Raw genomic sequence first — 18,733 nt, forward strand, 5'->3', positions numbered from 1 at the left:
GGGCGGGCGGGGAGGGGCTCCGCGCCCCCCCGCCATGCGCCCCCGCGGAACCCCGCGCTCCGCCCGCTGAAGCCCCCGCTCGCTGCCTCGGTGGGTGGGTGGGTGCGTGGGGAGGGGGGAGTGCGGGGGCCGCCCCCTCCCCGCTCCCCCCCCGTAACTTTGAACGATGATCACAGTCAACGCGGATGGGAAGATAATGGTCAGAAGATGCCTCGTCACCTTGAGACCCTTTAGGTAAAGTTGGCATTTTCTTGTCGTCGTCCCCCCCCCCGCCTTGCCTGGCCCCTGCGGGGTGGGAAGCGGTTATCGGAGCACATTTTGGGGGGGGGGGGGGGGCTGCAGCTCGCCGTGGAGGGGGATTGAGCCCAGATTAGGATGTCAGGGATCCAGGCAAGTTTGCCCGCAGGTCAGCGTGCCCGTTAATTATAGGGCTGTTGGCCGCTGTCTTTTTTAATACCTTTCTCGCAGATGTTGGTACTCGGGGGGGAATCAGTTCCTCTGGTTTAAATCTGCTGGTGCTGATGGGGATTTTGAAACCCACCCTGAACTGGCTGAGGGGCTGGGGTTGATATCCGAGCCTGAAACCACTCGGCTCCAGCATTCCCGTGCCCACCTATCGCTTTTTTCCCCTTGGTGTAACTCTCCCCGATTTTGCCTCCATGCATTCCCTTCCCCTCTCCAGTCCTTGCTCTCCAGCTTCCTTATTTCACCGGAGATGCGCTTTGGTTGCTCCCAGGCTTGAGACACATGGGAGATGTCAGTAATTGCTTGGTTTTTCTACGGGCAGAGGGATCAAAAACCCACAGAAGGGGAAAGTGCCGGGGGCCAAAGCACAGCGTGGAGTGAGCCCGGCCCGGCGGTTGCCAGTGCTCCCCACTGTGTTTGGGGGCTGGGGATCACCTGGGATCATCGGAAGGATCTGCCTTTTTGTTTAGCTCAGGCTACCACCTGGAGCTGGAAGGGAGGACGGGGCTTGTGGTTGCGCCGCTTGCTTGCGCTCAGGTTTGGAGATGTTGTCAGCCTCTCCCTGGGAGTTGCCTGGCTCTGCGCTGCTTGTCTGGAGGGATTCCTGCTGCTGGATCCCACGGCGGTGCCCTGGGGCTGGGGAACTTGGCCAAGGGGATGTCGGAAAGCGGTGGCGGAGCAGGGGCATGAGGGTCCCCACGGCTTGGGCTTTCTCCGAGCGTGGGACGGGGAATGACTGTGAGAGAGGTAGGAAGGACACATGTACCCCAGGGGTATGCTCTTAGCTTGGCTATTCGCTTTAAGTGGGTTTGAAGTCCGTAGTGAGGCAGTGACTGGCCTGAGCATCCCTCTCCTCGGTGCCTGGGGCATCACCCCTGGGGCAGGGGAAGCCCATCTTCAGCAGTGACCTGGGATCAGGCTGGGGGAGCACAGGGAGTGAGTCGCAGGGTGATCACAAAGTCCCACTGGGGATAAGGATGTGTGTGGATGAGGGGTTTGTGGTGGCTGGAGGGTCCCTGGTGTCTGTAGCAGAGCACCTGCACCGTCCTGTCTGCGTGCCTTGGGCTGGCTTCTGCTTTCAAACCAGTGCAGACCAGTATGGGTGCCACTGGAACCAGCAGGTTTACCCTGTTGTTAACCAGTCAGGCTTTCCCTCTGTAAGATGAGAATTTCCCAAGACCCTCTCCTAGCTGTCCTGCAGTGTCCAGCTCTGCATCCCCTCTACATCGGTGTCATGCTGAGCGTGACCCCTCCATGTCATGGTCCTGTGTCACCTTGCTCCCAGCCGAGTGTGGGCGAGCGTTGGCACTGCCCTGCTCCAGCTGTAACCCGGTACAAATCAGCACTGCTCCCCTAAAATCAACACCCTGCATTCTCAGCTGATGTGAATCAGGGGTGATCTAGGGGAGTGGGAGAAGATACTGGCAATCAGGATGGGTCCTGTAAATCGGGTGCTCATTGCTGGCTGGGCAAAGCCTTGCTGCTCTAGGGAAGCCCATGGTGTGATCCCCTGCCTGGTGTAGACTCCTGGCAGCGGTGCCATCAGCAAACAGCGAACAGGAAACCTGACCCTTTGCACCAAAACATTTCATTAACCACGCTCCAGACATGCTTAGCAAAGCAGTGCAAAGCCGTGAGCTGTGAAAGTGCCTGCAGCAAATGGGAAGGGGAGAGAGAGCAAATCAGCGTAGAAATGATTTGTAGAAAAGTCCAAGGATGGCTCTGACTTCATCTCAGTAGCAAAGGGTGTTTCATTTGTGACAGCGCTGGATTCGGGCAAGAATTCACTGTGGAGCCCTGGTCCAGGTTGCCCAGCTCTTGGTTTTGCAGAACGTGGGGAGTTCAGGCAAGTTTGCCAGCTGGAAACCAAAGCCAGGCTTTCTGTGTGTCTCTAACATTGGCCTGTAAGAGAATTCACTCTGGTCCCCTTGATAGAGGACGGTTCCCATGGCTGAGCATCATTTCGACAGCGCCGTGACAGTGTCGGGCTCTGAGCAAAACAAGGTTTGCAGGAGAGGGAGCATTTTTTTATTAGCCCAACTGCTGCTGCTGTTAGAAATTGTGGCTCAGCTTTTGGGTTCAGGAGACTTGGGTGTTGAAAACTTGTCTAATAAAAGATGTTACCTGTCTCTGTAGCCCTTGGTTTCCCCATGCACCTGTGTAAAATTCCCCCTGTGGGTCCTAGCTGGGTGATGCAGCAGCATGGACAGACAGTCCCGGTGTCACAGCCCCGTCCTGCTGGGTGCTGCTGGCCTTCCTCCCCTCATCACTTCCCAACTCATCGCTCAGACCCCCCTGGCCACATCCAGGTCTAAGTTCCACGCGCCAAAATCTGCAATGACTGGGGCATCACTTCCAATTTTCACTAAAGACTCGGAGAATTTGGCTTTCTTCTCTTTTGGGCACCAAGCCAGAACCCAGAACTGTGAACATTTCGGTTTGGGGAGGATGTGGAGAGGGACTTGGCACCAGAACCATGCCCGGGCAATGAATTAAGCGGGATGTTGGATGACAGGCAAAGGCACCATGCAGGGTAGATGCTACTTCATCATTGGAGCTCCATGGTCTTCAGTGAGTTAGACTTGATTTTGGGGGCAGAGGACCCAGTGCATTTGATAAGCAATTTGGAAGGTCTGGGGTCTGGTATGTTTTGCCTACTTCATGGTATTTGTTTTCTGCATAAGGAGTTTCTGCTCAGTTCAGGCTGGGCTAAGCATTTTTATTCACCTGGGGAAGGTTGGCACAAAGTAAAAGGGATGGGGTCCTCAGGTTGAGAGCCCATCCCTGCAACCTCCCTGCTCCCTGGAGCACTGCTGCTGGGCTGGATCCGCTTCTCTCCTAAGCATATACGTTCCAGTTAGGCTCTGATCCCTCTTTTTTTAAGGGAAAAAGCATCCCGCACCTCCCCTACTCTCTCTGTAATCCAGTCAAAATGAAAAAGATTTTGTTTCCTAATGAGATGCTAAAGCACAGATCACCTTTGTATCTTTTTCCTTCCTTCCTCTTTTTCTTTCCTTCCTCTTTCTTTCTTCTCGGTGTTTAACCATCGCTCCTTGCCAGAGTATAATTATGAAGATTAAAATGCGTAAACAAGGTCTTGCATAGTGATGAAGATACTGTCAATAGGAGGGGTGAGAAGGAAGAGCAGGATCAGATCTGATTATTTAATCAGGTGATGCTTTGTTAAAATGCCCCTTGGGGAAGGGGGCAGCTGGTCGCCGGGTGGGTTTTGTACCATGACGTGCTCCCAGGGAGGACCCTCGGTCACAGAGCATGGCTGGGCTTTGACCTCCTCCTCCAGCTTGTGCCTTCTCCACTGTGCTGTTGTCCTCTCCTCCCAGGGAGGTGCCATGGCAGACAGTGTTTCCCCCCCCCAAGGACAAATTCAGCCCTCCGAGCTGCAGCTGGGTGCTGCAATCCCCTCTGTTGTGTTCCCGAGAGCCTCTTCCAGACCCACCACTGCACTCTGTGGCTCAGCACGGGATGTGATAATGGGAACGGACTAATGTCCCTGAATCACCCTCTCTCCAAGCAATTTATGGGACACCACTTTGCTTCGCAGCATCAGGGATGCTCTGCTGCCTCCACAATCACCTCCCTGCTGGAGCTGGACCACGGCTCTCTGGAAACCATTCTCTGAGGTCTGCTTTGGGAGAGGGGCTGAAGTCCGTAGTCATCTTTGCGTGCAAATGCTGCAGCTCAATGGTTCACCAGCATCTCCTGGGGAGGGAATGGCTGTTGCTCCGCTGGTGGCTGCTTGTAGGGCACGCCAGCCGTGCCTATAGCCAGGCCTTTAGGGGTGGGAGTCTGGATTAGCCAAGTGCACGATGCTTTTTAGAGCTTGTTAAAACTCCTTTCCACCCCCCAGGGCAGGCTTATTCAGAAATAAAAGGGACTTGAACTGCTTCACTCTCGGAGTACCTGCACAAACTCAGGCAGTTTTACTGATGCACTTGAGCATCCCCTCTCCCAGGTGGGTCTGCTCTCCCAGCACCTGGCTGTGGGTCTCCAAAAGGGTTAGAGAGCTTTGTGCTGGTGTTCAGTGTTCTGCTGGCAGAGCTTGTTAATGCTAATGAGCCCAGGGTGTTGCTCTTTCTCTTGATTAGGCCGGAGATGGGAAGGGGATGGGGAGCTGCACAGTGGTGCGTGTCCAGAGCTTGTGGCCAGGTGATGCTGATCTGCTGGAACCCAGCTGGGGATGGGGCAGGGCTGATCCGTGGGGGGGGATGGATGGGGGTTAGATGCCCCTCTGCGGTGGGCAGGGTTGATACTTCTCAGAGCAGGCAGAGGAAACCCTTTGCTCTTGAGCTACCCGATGCTGAGAGCAAATCTGCCCTGTGACTGGGGCTCAGGTGTGCGTTGGCTGTGTGAGAGCAGTGTTGGACCTGGCAGGATGGAGGTAGGGAGCTCGTGGGGTCCTGTGAAGGTGCCGTGTCTTGCCCAGGAGCCTTTCCAGGCAGGGCAAGCCTAGCCGTGCCATGCTGGGACAGTGGATACCTGCCCTGGGAGCTCCTCCAGTAGATCTCCCCAGGGAAGCCCAGTCCTTCTTGAGCTGCTTGACACTGTACTTCAGCTCTCCACAGCATCTCCTGTAGCTAACAAGTGCTTTGAAGCAAGTTACTTTATTTGCCAGCCCTTTCTAGCAACAGAAAATTGCAATGCTGGCGTGTTGTAGCCCAGACTTAATGGCTGGTTCCTAATCCTCTGCCTCTTAACTACACAATAATGATTAGATGGAGGGCTGTGGTGTTCCTTTCCAAGTCTTTCTCTGGAAAAGCCTGGTTTTGGTGTTGGGTGGCTGTGCTGTGTTTCTGTGTGCAGCTCCTGAGCCCTGCGGTAATGGTGTGAACTCGTAAAGAGAGTTACTGGTTCCTGTCCTCTGTGGTTTGCTTCCCTTCAGCTTGCGGATGCTGAGAGGCAGAAATGCCAGCGGGCACCACTAAGGGCTTGCTCAGCTCCCTATCCCACATAGGATTTGTCTGTTTGAAGACAGTCCCGTTGTTTCACAAGGCTGGCTGACAGTTGCCTTTTCTGCTTCTCCTCCTTGAAATTTTCCTTGGGTTTGGCCAGCTGAGATCCCCGGTACAGCCGTGGCTCTGGGAGCTGTCGTAAGCAGCACGCGGCAGCGGCTCTGCCGGGGCTTTGCCCGTGCATCTGTTGGAGGATGCTGCACCTCCACGGAGACTCGGAGGCGGTGGCAGCATCTCTGAGCGGTGGAAAGAGGTCAGGCGTCCGTCCCTTGGCGCAGCGTGCTCTGCTTGCACGTTGGAGAGACGGGAAAGCTTGGCTTTATGCTGCCTGGTGCACAATAACCCTCCTGCTTGCCCAGAGCTCCTGCCTTCAGCCTGTTCACCCCCCCAAAAAAGTTACTGGCCTGAATAGGAGCAGCATTGAGAGCTCCTGCCTCTCTCGCAGCTGCAGGTGACCACAAGCTCACTGGGAGCGACGTGCGGGTCGGCATCCTGCCTGGTGTGTCCCCGCGGGAGCTGCTTTCCTGCCAGCCTGGACGAACAAAGCGGCGATGGGATGGTCCCAGGCTACCGTGTGTGCCGCCAGCGCGGGTCCCTCCTCGTCCTGCTGTGCACAGGGCTGCCCGCACCCCACAGGCGATGCAGGACACAATGGCAAATACCGGTGGCCTAGTTACAGGGGGAACAAAAGACCTTTTTTTAAAAAAAAAAAAAAAAAGTGTCAGGTTTTTTTGGGGGGTTTTTTTTGTTTGTTTGTTTTTTAGACCCTTTGGGAGGAAGGGAAGGTACAAGGTCTCTCTTTTCTCTGGACTCTCCCAGGAGGAAAATGGCTATTGTTTATTGTAGTGGTTCCTGCGGTCTGGGTTACTGGGCTGGATCTAGTGGAGCATCGTAAGGGCAGTCGTGGACTGGCTCAGCTTTCCCACTGCAAGTCCTCCGCTCCCTCTCAAGGCCTGCCTGTCAGAGCAGGCTGCGGGGATTTCGGAGGGTGTTCTCGGGCAAAACCCGCCTGCTCAGTGCCAGGGTTTGGGCAGAAGCATCTTGGGGCTCTTCATGAAGCACATGCGGGTCTGGCCGTGCTCGGGGTGAGGTACTGGTGTGCTCTCGCAGGGCTGGGGCTGCAGAGATGCTCCTTGCCCAGGCTGGATGGGGTGAGCCACGGGGATGGAACGGTTGGGAAGGAGGCAGGGATTGTCCCGGCTGTCTCTTCCAGACATCCCAAAACAAAGTGGCTCCTGCTGCTGTGCAGAGGGGTTACCCCAGGGGGGGCGAAGGGTGGTGGGGCTGTCGCAGGAGTGAGGTGGTTCCTCGTCACACCTTGTTACAGCTCTGCTTTCCCTCCTGCAGGATATTTGTGCTGGGCATTGGATTTTTCACCCTGTGCTTCCTAATGACGTCGCTGGGAGGGCAGTTCTCAGCCAAACGCCTGGGGGACTCGCCCTTCACCATCCGGACCGAAGGTAAGCACGGCTCCGTGCCCATCCTGTCCCTTGTGCTGCTTGATGGCCCCCAAACGTGTGGTCCAACCGAGCTGACAAGCGCCAGGGATGCAGGGAGGATGGTGTTCGGATGCCTCCATTCCCAGGCTCCCTACTGACCTGTTTCAGGGACGTCAGGATGGCTCAGGAAACTGTTGGCCCTTCTTGCTGTGGCATGGGGCGCTTTGCAGCCATGTGGCTGAAACCTGGCTGTGCTCATATCCAGAGGTGTACAGGCACAGCGGGGACATGTGTGTGCTGGAGTGTGGATGCTGGCCCTGGCTCACAGCAGAGGGATGGGAAAACACCAGTGACTGGGGCTGATGGGATTAGACCTTCAACTGCTGGTGGTGGTGTGGGTTGCATGGGCTGCACCCAGTCTGATGTGCTGAGGATTTGGCTCAGGTGCTTGGAGGGCTCAGTTGTTTTGGGCAGTTTTGCTCTGCAGGGAGTGGAAATTGTTCCTTAGGGATAGGGAAATAAAAGGCCTTTGTGGTTTCGTGGAGGTACTGAAATGTAGAAGAGAAATATTGGATTTTTAGCAAATGTGCTTTATGTTACTGTCCTGGTTTCAGCTGGGATAGAGTTAACTGTCTTCCTAGTAGCTGGTACAGTGCTATGTTTTGAGTTCAGTGTGTGAAGAATGTTGATAACACTGATGTTTTCAGTTGTTGCTCAGTAGTGTTTAGACTATAGTCAAGGATTTTTCAGCTTCTCATGCCCAGCCAGGGCACCTGACCCAAACTGGCCAACGGTGTATTCCATACCATGGGACGTCCCATCTAGTTTAGGAACTGGGAAGTGGGGGGCAGGGATTCGCCGCTCGGGGACTGGCTGGGTGTCGGTTGGCAGGTGGTGAGCAATTGCCCTGCGCATCATTTGTACATTTCAATCCTTTTATTACTACTGTTGTCATTTTATTAGTGTTATCATTATCATTATTAGTCTCTTCTTTTCTGTTCTATTAAACCGTTCTTATCTCAACCCAGGAGTTTTACTTCTTTTCCTGATTTTCTCCCCCATCCCACTGGATGGGGGGGAGTGAGTGAGCGGCTGCGTGGTGCTTAGTTGCTGGCTGGGGTTAAACCACGACAGTCCTCTTTTTTTAAAACACCTTTTTTGGCAAGACGTGCAGTCAGCTCGGGAGACAGCTTCCATGGTGGGAGGGTCACATCCTGCTCTTGCTGTGGGAGGACACTGCTGCACTGAATTGAGCTTTGCCCTTACTTTTCCTCTACGATCCCAGCCTGGAACAGCACGACTGAATTGCACAGAGGGAAATGTCTGGCTTGAACTCTGGTGAGCGGGGTGAGATAGGCTTGGTCAGGCCACCATGGTCTTCTCCTCCTCCATACCAAAGGCGTGGAGGGATTTGAGCTCCCCAGCCTCGCCTGGAATGTGATTTTTGGGCATTAAATCCTTTTCTTGTGGTGCTGGAAGAAGTGCTAGTTGCTTTCCTACAGAAGGAGAGGACTAAAGTGGTGGTTTCCAGAAGCTGGATGGTGCTTGTAAACTGCTTAGTTGACTTTCAGAGAGATTAATGGGCAGCCTGCAGCAGCTGGCTTTGTTTTCTCCCCCGTGGATGGAGCACCTGGCGGCTGGTGTTTCTCCCCCTGTGCTCCCCTAATTGTTCCCATCATCAACTCCCTTAAGCCCCTTCTCCAAGGGACTGGTGTTTGCCTGGCTGACCTCAGCCTGAGCCGGAGCAGGTTGCAGGATCACTGCCTTTTGGTATTTTCTGCATGTTTTTCTGCGGTCAGGGTACCTGCCCCTGCGAGGAGGGTGGGTGCTGTGGTAATGTCCCTGTCCCCATGCCAAGTGCAGCTCCCAGGATGGCTGGTGAGTGAAGCCTGGTTATAGGGGTCTTCTTCCTTCTTGGGATAAGAAGCGGCATGTGAGAAGTGTGGGCAGAAGCCCCTGGCCCACCGCCTTCTCCAAACTTGGCTTTTGAGGAAGTGGGTCCCAAAAAGGTTTGGAATAAAGAGTGTCACTTGTTACAGCTGCTCCCTGTCCCGGGAGAGTCCCAGTGTCCCCTGGGAGCTTGCGGAGAGCTAGAAGAAAGGCAAAGAGGGAGTAATTAATTGTGGGACCAGCCTGAGCTGAGAGGTGGCACAGGTTGTGCTGCAAACAGCAGCGAAGGTTTCCAGAAACCTGCAGAAGAACCTTGGTCCCACCCCAAAGGGCTCTCTTAACGTTGTGTTGAAACGATGGCAAAAAGACAATTATCCAGCTTCTTTATCCCCTTTCTGGATGCCTTGGAGTGGAATAGCTTTCCTCATCCTTATTCTTGTCATCAATTTAACCCAAATCTGTAAGTCCATGGATTCCCATCCTTGTGTGTCTCTTGTTTACTGGGCACAATGTCAGCGCAGTCCTGGAGCTGGATCAAAAAACCCCTCCTTTTCCAGGTTCTTGCACCTCTGAGTCCTCCATGCTTACTGCTTTAGGCGATTAAATCGAGGTGTGTAAATGGGTTCACCTTCCTGCATCTGAGCTTGTGATGGGTGCCCTTGGCTCTGCTAAGGGCTGTACTGCAAGCGCCTGCCTTGCTGGCTGGGAGCGATGCCCGCTGCTTCGCTCCAAGGGTCTGGATGTCGCTTCTGGTAATGGCTGGTTGGTCTCATTTAAAGAGGAAAAAAGATTTATGACCTAGGTCCTCTAATTTCTCAAACTTTTGGTCTCTTAGCTCTGTAACTGGCTAAGGCAAGTCCTGCTTTGTTAGAAAGCTCAGAAATTCAATGTAAAACCATTCTATTTTTTTTTATTTATTAGATGGATTTGCCAAACAACATATTGCTTCCAGATGAATTGCTGCCGATTTGGCTGTTGTGTTTCTTGTTGGGGAAGATTTGGTTCATTCGTGGTCTCACACACCATTTTGAAACATGAAGCATCCTCTTCTGTTTCTGGAGGAAGGATGCCATTTTGGAAGAGGGTTATATTCTTTGTCCCCCGGACTTGGCAGGCATGACATGAGAGGCATTTTCTAGCTCTTTAACACTGGTTTCAGGCTGTTGGGGTTCAGCCTTTCCTGTGATATTGGTACGTAGGGACTGGCCGTCCTGCCTGGTGATGTAGCTGTTCTCAGCAGAGCTCCCTGCACACAGCTACACGGGGTGAGAAACCCCGAAAGCAGAGTGGGACCAAGACCTCAGGGCATGTACAAGACCGGAGCTGGAGAGGAGCTGGCCAATGTCACTGCAGAGCCCTCTCTGTCACCTTTGAAAGGTTGTGTCTCTTGGGAGAGGCTCTGATGGCTGGAAAGCCCAACTATCGCACCCATGGAAGAAGGCAGGAAGGACGATGCATGCTGGGCAACCTCACTGGTGCCACTGGGAGATGGGGAGCCAAAGCCTCCAGGAAGGTGGTGAGGTGGGGAAACTCCATTCCTGGAAACTTTCAAAACGTATCTGGCTGACGTGTGGCAGTGGGCAGCTCGGTCTGACCCCCAGGTCTGCTCTGCTTGGAGCAGGAGGTTGGGGAAGGGACTCCAGAGGTCCCTCCTGGCTGGGGTGATGCTGAGCTCCAGTGGAGGAGCGCTGAATGCACGTCAAAGTTGGTGTGGGTCGGTGAGAGCAGAAGTGGGTATGCTTCTTAATAGTGCTGCATCGTCTCAATAGGTCTGTTTGAATAACAAACTGGTGTCTAATTAACATGCGTTATGGATCCTGAGGAAACCCAAGAAATATTGCTGGTCGTTATCGTTGCTGTTAAGTGCACAATGCTGGTCTGAACACAAGCTCAAAGGAGCAGGTTAATTTTGCTGGGCTGATTAGTTCTTGATGTGAGTAATGGTGGGAATCGGGCCAGTATTCACACAAAGCTGGACAGGTTCAGGGCCATTGGCTTTGGAGGAGTTATTGGGTGCATGGCTTCAGGTCTGCCATGCATGAAAGCCTGGGCTTGAATATCTCCCCAGACCAGGCTCCCAGCATGAAACCCTCTGGAAAACACTGGTGATCCCGCCTGGGGAAGGAGCCTGGTCCCTGCTGCTGCTCTCCTCTCTGCATGGGTTCTTCGAAGCATTGGGTTTAGTGGGCCCTTTTGAGCATTATTCATTAATTGATTAATTTTGCATTGCAAGCTGGCAGCATCCTCTCTCTGTACGCTCTGGGTGTGGGCTGCTTTACCAGCATAGCCGGTGTATTTAATTGGGTACGTTTGTGGCTAGCGAGTGTCCGCCTCTGTGGTCCTTCCTGGGGGTGATCCTGGCTTTTGTGGCTGTTTGCTCTGGTCCTTGTTTCCATGTGTGCCACCAGGCTCAGCAGCGACGCTGTGCAAGTGAAGCTGCCCGTGCACTCAAATGCCTGCAGGGTTGGGGTGGCTGCAAAGAGCCGGGGGGGGTCAAGCCCAGCACCTGAGCACTTAAAAATCATTTGCATTGGAGAAATCCTGTTGGGTCCTGAATAAGTGGTAAAACTCACAGTTTGTGGTCCAGTCTAGGCTGGGGCTGTTCCTATTTCTCCCTGGGTTTGCTGAGCAGCCCAGCATTGAACCTTGGATATTGCAATCCAAGGGGAAGCTTATGAAAATGCCCAAGACTTGCCCAGAGCTTTCTTGGCTTCTGAACTGTGCGAGCAGCTGATCAAAACCAAAATGAAGATAGATGTGAGGCAGGAGCATGAAAAGGAGAAATGGATAATGTCACAGTCCAAAAGTTAATCCCATTTTTAATTTTATTTTTGTATGTGAATCCTCTTCTCAGAGGCTCTCTCCAAAAGCCAAATTTCTCGGTGTGTGCCAGAAATCATTCCTCAGATGGATTCTCTGCTTGGTGATTCGATGCAGCAGAGGCTTTGCGTCTTAACAATAAATAAAAAACCCCTTCTGAAATGCAAGTTATTTTATCCTAATCCGCTGCTGTCAAGTAAACACAGACAAAGGTTCCTTTGTTTTGAAATGGCCACCGCGAGAATTTGTTCTACACACAAAGATCTAGATAAAAAAAGAGAACAGACAAGTCTATAAATTTTGAATGTGGGAGACGTTTTGGGAAGGGCTCTAGACTTGAGAGATTGAGTTTTCTGTGCCCGCTTCTCTCCTTCTCAGAATTTAAACTGTTTGGATTTTTTTTCCAAGCATCTTTCTTTCAGTTTTGTTTTAGTGCTGGAGTCAAGCTCTATTGGGGCAGGGGGCTGATCCTGAAAAAGCACCAGAATCTTTAATTGTGGTGGTGGTGGTGTGGCTATGGAGGGATTTGGCAGCAGTCCCTCTGCCCGCAGCTGTGCCCCAGTCCAGTTTCGGTGGTGATGTACATCCCACTGGTGGAGCTTGCTGCTGCAGGGGATTAGTGGAGGAAAATAGGTTATTAAGTGTTAAAACGTGATTAGATGTGGCTGGAATATTGCCTGCAACTGCTGTAGCTAGTTTAAAAAATGGCAAGACTTCTGATTTCTCCTGCTGTTGATTCCTGTCTGGTAGGGTACGAGGTGCTGGAAGAATTTGCTGCAGTCTCAGGGGATGTGTAGGACAGGTCCTGATGTCCTGAAATGGCTGGAGCTGAGCTCTGCCCTTGCTGTGGGCTTCTGATCCTTGCAAGAGGGCTCTGATTTAATTTCAGCTGACCTTGGTGGTACTTTGATACAAGTGCTTTGAGCGGTTCATCTAGATAGAGGTATCTCGGTGCTTGGGGTCTGTGTGCTGCAACAGCAGTTCTCGTGCTGAGGTCCTTGAATCTCGATGCCTTTGGGAAGTGGGGGTTTGCTGAGCACTGGAGTTGTGTGTTTACTGTTCCCATAACTGCCTTTTCAACCCATTTTCAAGTGTTTCCTGCCTGGATTGGTGCTCAGCTTGAGAGCTCAACACCTGCCTTTTTCCACCCCAAAATGAGCTCCCAGCAGCATCTCCAGCTGGTTTCCTGTTGGTGACCACAATCCTGTGTTGTTCCCTCAGCTGCTTTGGAAACAGGATCAGTGGGGACAGGGGACAAAGGAAAGACAAAAGTGGGGGAGAGCTGATTTTAGGGCACAAGCTGGAAAATGCAAGGAAACGGGTGAAAGACGTCCTCTGCAAGGCTGTTGCACCTTGTCCTAGGTTGCTGAGATGTGTTTTGGGGTCTGATCTCCTCGGGGCTGCAGGCTATGAACCCTTGTGGTGGGTTGACCCTGGCTGGACACCAGGTGCCCACCAAAGCTGTTCTATCACTCCCCCCTCCTCAGCTGGACAGGGGAGAGAAAATATAACAAAGGGCTTGTGGGTCGAGATAAGGACAGGAGAGATCTCTCACCAATTACCATCACAGGCAAAACAGACTCAACTTGGGGAAAATTAACTCAATTTATTACAAATCAACCAGAGTAGGGTAATGAGAAATAAAACCAAATCTCAGAACACCTTCCCTCCACCCCTCCCTTCTTCCCAGGCATGACTTCACTCCTGGATTCGCTACCAACCCCCCCCCCCCGCAGTGGCGCAGGGGGACGGGGAATGGGGTTTACGGTCAGTTCATCACACGTTATTTCTGCCGCTTCATCCTCCTCAGGGGCAGGACTCATCACATTCTTCCCCTGCTCCAGCATGGGGTTCCACCCACGGGAGACAGTCCTCCTTGAACTTCTCCAGTGTGGGTCCTTCCCACGGTCTGCAGTTCTTCACAAACTGCTCCAGCATGGGTCCCTTCCACGGGCTGCAGTCCTTCAGGCACAGACTGCTCCAGCGTGGGTCCCTCACGGGGTCACAAGTCCTGCCAGAAAACCTGCTCCGTGGGCTCCTCTCTCCACAGATCCGCAGGTCCTGCCAGGAGCTTTCTCCAGCGTGGGGTTCCCATGGGGTCACAGGCTCCTTCGGGCACCCATCAGCTCTGGTGTGGGGTCCTCCACGGGCTGCGGGTGGGTATCTGCTCCACCGTGGACCTCCCTGGGCTGCCAGGGGACAGCCTGTCTCACCATGGTCTTCCTCATGGGCTGCAGGGGAATCTCTGCTCTGGTGCCTGGAGCATCTCCTCCCCTCCTGCACTGACCTTGGGGTCTTCAGGGTTGTTTCTTTTACATGTTCTCACTCTCCAGCTGCCGTTTCTGTCTGTCCCACAACTTTTTTTCCTTCTTAAAAATGTTATCACAGAGGCGTTACCACTATCGCTGATGGGCTCGGCCTTGGCCGGCGGTGGGTCTGTCTCAGAGCCGGCTGGTATGGGCTGTGTCGGACACAGGGGAAGCTTCCAGCAGCTTCTTACAGAAGCCACCCCTGTAATGCCCCCGCTACCAAAACCTTGCCACACAAAGCCAATACAACCCTGGTGGGATATTAAACAGCTTGTGGGCTGGGGTAGGGGGTTTCCCAGTCCCGGGATTTTCTGCAGCTGGGCAATGGTAACTGCCTTGACCTGGAATCTGTCTGGAGGTGGGCAGTGCACCAGCGCCTGTGGGGACTTTCCTTGGTCTGTGGCACAGCAGAAGTGCAGGTGGCCAGAGAACAGCTTCTGCTGCAAAAGCCTCTGAGATTTGGTCATTCACTTTCATTTTGCAGGGAAAGAAAAATGTGGAAAAGTTATGGAGAAAGCCTGCTGGGGAAGTCCCACTTGCTGGCTTGGGGCATCTTGTCCTGGATGCTGGCTGTGGGTGAAGCAGAGCACCGCTGCTTTCTTGGGGTGTCAGGATGGCTCTGGTTTGCTGCGTTGGGGTATGGGACTCTCTGGAGAGGTCCAGCAGACAACAGCCAAGGCATGTTGCACTGGAAATGGAGTTTAACATCACCTAGGAGAAATCCCGCTCTGTTCTCCCCAAACCCAGCATCCCTCCTGTGTTCCAGCTACTGGAGTGCTCTGCCTCTCCTGCGGCTGTTGTTTGCTCCAGTTCCTGGAGTCTCACCTGCTTAAAGCAATTTCTTCCATCAGTGAACACAGGAGAGGAGAGAGAGGGAGATTCTTTAGGGCTGTGCAGCACAGCTGAATACTTTGGTGTTTGTGGCTTCTGTTTCTTTCCAGAGCATGGATGTTGGTGGAGGGGGGTGGAGGGGTGGGAATTGTGCTGCAGAAGATAATGTTGAAGGTTGCTCGGGGTTTTGTAGGGCATCTTTGCCGTTCCAGAGTCATAGTACCGTGAAGCGATGGGATCTCATGTTATTTCAATCCCCTGAATTGCTCCCCGAGGAGCGGAGCAAAAAGGCCAAATAGAAACGTGAGAACCTACATGATCTCCTCGGAGGGGTCCTTTGCTCCCGCTCCTGTCTCTGCTGGTTTTCTTTCTGCTCCAGCAGCATCCCAGCTGGGTTAGCATGGCCAGGTGCCATCGCCGTTTGTTCTCACAGAAGATGCAGAAAGGTCAAGCTTGGATTTGCTAACGATCAGAGTGAGGTTGAATAACTCTGTCGTCCTCCCTCACAGTCAGCTGTGCTGGGAGGGGAGGAGGAGGTCTGTGGGCATGATCCTGACCTGCCACGTACCCGCTGCGTGCAGCTCATCGCAAGGGAGGACAGCGGAGGAGGGGACGGCTGGGTCGGCTCTGCTTGCGAGGTCCTGGCTGCAGTGAGATGCTGCTCAGGCTGAAGGAGCTTTAAAGGAAAACACAGACGTGTTCATCCTCACACCCCCGTTCCCTCTCTCTTGGGAAAGGTAATTTCTGGACCGGTGTGCAACCTGGGGTCGCTGCCGCTTGTGACAGATCCCAATCTGCTCCTCAGTTATTTCTTCTTGGCAAAGCACGTAGTTCTTCTGACAGGAGCTTGAGTTGGGCAAAATATCTGAAAGTTGCTTTGTGGCTTTGACGATCCCTTTTCTTACCTGACATTGCTGGAGAGAGCACCCAGGAGTGAGGACTTGGGCTGCTGCCTCCTTGAGACGTGATGCACAGATGCATGGTTCCAGGGATGCTCCTGTTCCTTTCGCTTTCAAAAAGTCACACGTTATAAATTTATATCTTGATGCCTTTAATGCATGGTGAAGGTGACAGGAGAACCAGTTGCAAAGACTTGTGTAACCGAGTGACAGTGACGGGGAGGGCACGGGCAGAGCGAGGGAGGGAGCCGAGCAGACTCTGCTGTGCAAACTCAGCTAATTATTCCCACTTTCTTCCCGAGTGAGTTATAACCCTCTCCTGGGCTGCTTGTGTTATGTTTTGATGTTGTCTGCTGAGCAGCTCTGGGTAAGTGCCTGCAGCGGCTTGTAAGCGGCTTGTCAGGATCCGCTGCTCGAGCGTGTCTCACCGGATGGCGCCGGCAGTGGCCGGGATGCTTGTCCAGGCAGAGGGATGAGGCTGTTCTCATGATCTGAATCCAGAATTTGCTTATGCCAAACCCTCTCGAAAGGCAGCAGGAGGTTCCCCTCCTCCCCCAGTGCCTGTGGGGCCGTTAGCCGGAGCATTTCCCCGGGTCCCCATGGAGAGGGTGTGGGTAAGCGGGTGCGCGTCACCTCCATGACAACTGGGATGTGCAGATCCCGCACGTCCCCAGCGCTTAATTTTTTCTGCTGCTGCATCCAGAGCTGGATTAAGAGTCTCCTGGAGCCTGTGAGCCACTGGAGGGGTGCCAGCCAGGGGAGACCCATGGGGAGGAGTGTGCTATGCAGCTCTTCAGTGCCTGGGGCTCGTTTCCAGCCTCGCTGCATCTGTCCCATCCAAAGCTGCTCCAAGCAGCCTCGGGGGCCAGAGCAGCCAGCTGATGCTGTAAGAAGTTGCCTGGTCGGTGCCAAGCCGAGGTGGTTGGTACTGGGAACACCTCCTTGGTGAGGAACTGTGCTGGGAAAGCTGGGCTTTTGATTTTTCCTCCCCTAGAAAAATGCTGGGGTGGTGGGGCTGGCTCTCCAGCTGGCCCAGAGATGCCGTGCTCTGGCAGCTCCTGTTGCTCAGGAACGTTCTCTTGCTTCCTCTTTGTCCAAGCATCGGTGGGGAGAACAGGGTTAATGGAGACCCCAAAGCAAGGCAGAGCCCAGATGCAGGGTGAGGGCTTTCTGCCTCCCCCTCGGCCCCGCTCCCTGCCAGCTCCTGCCAGATGCTCGGTTGCTCCAGGGGCTCTTTTAAGAGGATAACGCCGCATGCCGCAGCAGTAACAACTTATTCTGCTCTCACTGTTGAGTATGGGAAGGCTTCTTTAATTATGGGTTAAAGTGGTGCTCTGTGCTGAGGAATAGCTGATGGTGATGGACGCTGCTGGGAGCGACTGTGGGTGTCAGCTGCCCCCCCCTGCACCCCCCGCAGCACTCTGGGGTGCGAGTGCCGTTGGGTCCACCGTACCGCAGTGAGAGGCTGCTGCTGGTGCCGGGCTCGCACCCCCACGGGCAGCACAAGGGTGTCCTTAATCTGCTTTTTTTTTGGAGCAGACCATTGCTTTGCCCAGGTGGAAAAAGTAGGGGTTAATTCCTCTCCTGTGCCTGCTGCTTCTGGTGTCCCCGTGGGCCATCCCACGTCGGTCCCAGCACGCTGCATCTCTCGTTGGGCTGGTGAACGTGCACCGTGCTCCCATCTCCAGCCCACGCTTGGAAAGGGAGTTTAAAGTGGAAGTGTAAAACTTTACTGCTCTTATTAAATTGCTATTGCAGGCAGGGAAACGAGTGCTGTTAAAATGAGGAAAATAAAGGCATCCGTGGGGTCTCCACATGATACCGGGGTTACTGCCGACTTCTGCGGGGATGTGCTGGGGGAGTAAAATGCAGATCGGTGCTTTGCAGGGCACAGAGGGGTAAGAAACGTAAGGGCTGCTGAAGTAGTGGTTAAGGCTTAATCCACCTTGGGAACACGTCTCTTACTGAAGAAGTGCCTGTTTGATACAATTGCTGCTCAGAATTGGATGCCTGCAGGCTTAAAAAGAAAAAAAAAGCCACCAAACTTACTGGAAGATGGAAGTGTGAATTCATGAGTCTTAAACTGGTGGAGCAGAGATGAAGATCTCTGTGCAGTGATGTGTGCTGGTCCCTTCCCTGCCGCTGCCGTGTCGGAGGAGGGAGGAGCAGCATCCCGCTGGCCCCAGCGCTCTGTTATCTCCATGAGCAGCGACTTCCAGGGAATGATTAAATCAATTAATTGATTTTCTATAGCTCATAAGGAAGTCAAATGGTATTTCCATCAATGTGTGATGAGCAAACACCCCACCACGGCCAGGAGGAATGTTAATGGCTCTTTATGCTTTTATTACCCCTTTTCACTCCTAAATCAAAATTCATCCTGAGCCCGGGAGGCAGCAGGTACTTCAGAAAATAAAACTAGCACAGTGGGAACCATAGCAGCCTCTGTAAAAGCTGTTTTTTTCCCACTGATTTATTTGTTTCTCTGGCCTAAACGAGAGACCGGGGCTCAGTTCAGCTCGGGTAGAGATTAGCTGAGGCTCGTCCCACGGCTCTGCCAGTGCCCCCCGGCTCCTGTGGGCTCTGCTTTGGGCTGCTGCCCCGCTCTGCTGCTGCTGGAAGGATCTGGCTGCTGGGCTCGGTGGAGGCTGATGGGTTTGGAAGAAGGGGATGATTTGTTCGCCCCTGGAAACAGAGTGGCAGGATGCCCGGCACTGTTTGGCCAATATTTTTGGCTGAAAGAGAAATGGTAATCATTTTGGAAATGTTAAATTAGTGAGTTCTGCTGTTTCTGAAACATAACGTTTTGGGGCAGCTGTAAATAAGGCTGCGGGCTCGAGCGCTGGACGTGCAGAGCCAGCGGAGCGATGGTGGTGCCGAGCCTCCCGAAGCCCTCCTGGCTGATCGTGGGGCGTGCAAATGCTGGGTCGAATCCTTCCTCTGCCCGAGGGGTTTGGGCTGATTTCCTGCAATCCTTGGGGCATCAGCTTCTGATAATTTAATTTTCCCCAGGTCAGCAGCATGGGCTTTTAGGAGAAGAACCAGGTGAGTTAAATTCCAATGCCCTTGGAGGGATACCTCTCTTGTAAAGGCCAAGAACTGAAATGAGC

General features: G+C 53.4%; 1 protein-coding gene across 2 annotated transcripts in view; it reads left to right on the forward strand.

Annotated features, from left to right (window-relative positions):
* The first annotated feature begins 166 nt into the window (after positions 1-166).
* MGAT5B (mannosyl (alpha-1,6-)-glycoprotein beta-1,6-N-acetyl-glucosaminyltransferase, isozyme B) overlaps positions 167-18,733 on the forward strand; it is a 70,856-nt gene continuing 52,289 nt past the window's right edge. For both annotated transcript variants that reach the window (XM_010579398.1, XM_010579399.1), the window contains exons 1-2: positions 167-234; positions 6,783-6,895. In XM_010579398.1, coding sequence (XP_010577700.1) covers positions 167-234; positions 6,783-6,895 — 181 coding nt within the window. The remainder of the gene's footprint in view (positions 235-6,782; positions 6,896-18,733) is intronic.

This window comes from Haliaeetus leucocephalus, unplaced genomic scaffold, assembly GCF_000737465.1.
Source record: "Haliaeetus leucocephalus isolate CR32 unplaced genomic scaffold, Haliaeetus_leucocephalus-4.0 Scaffold657, whole genome shotgun sequence".
Lineage (NCBI taxonomy): Eukaryota > Metazoa > Chordata > Aves > Accipitriformes > Accipitridae > Haliaeetus > Haliaeetus leucocephalus.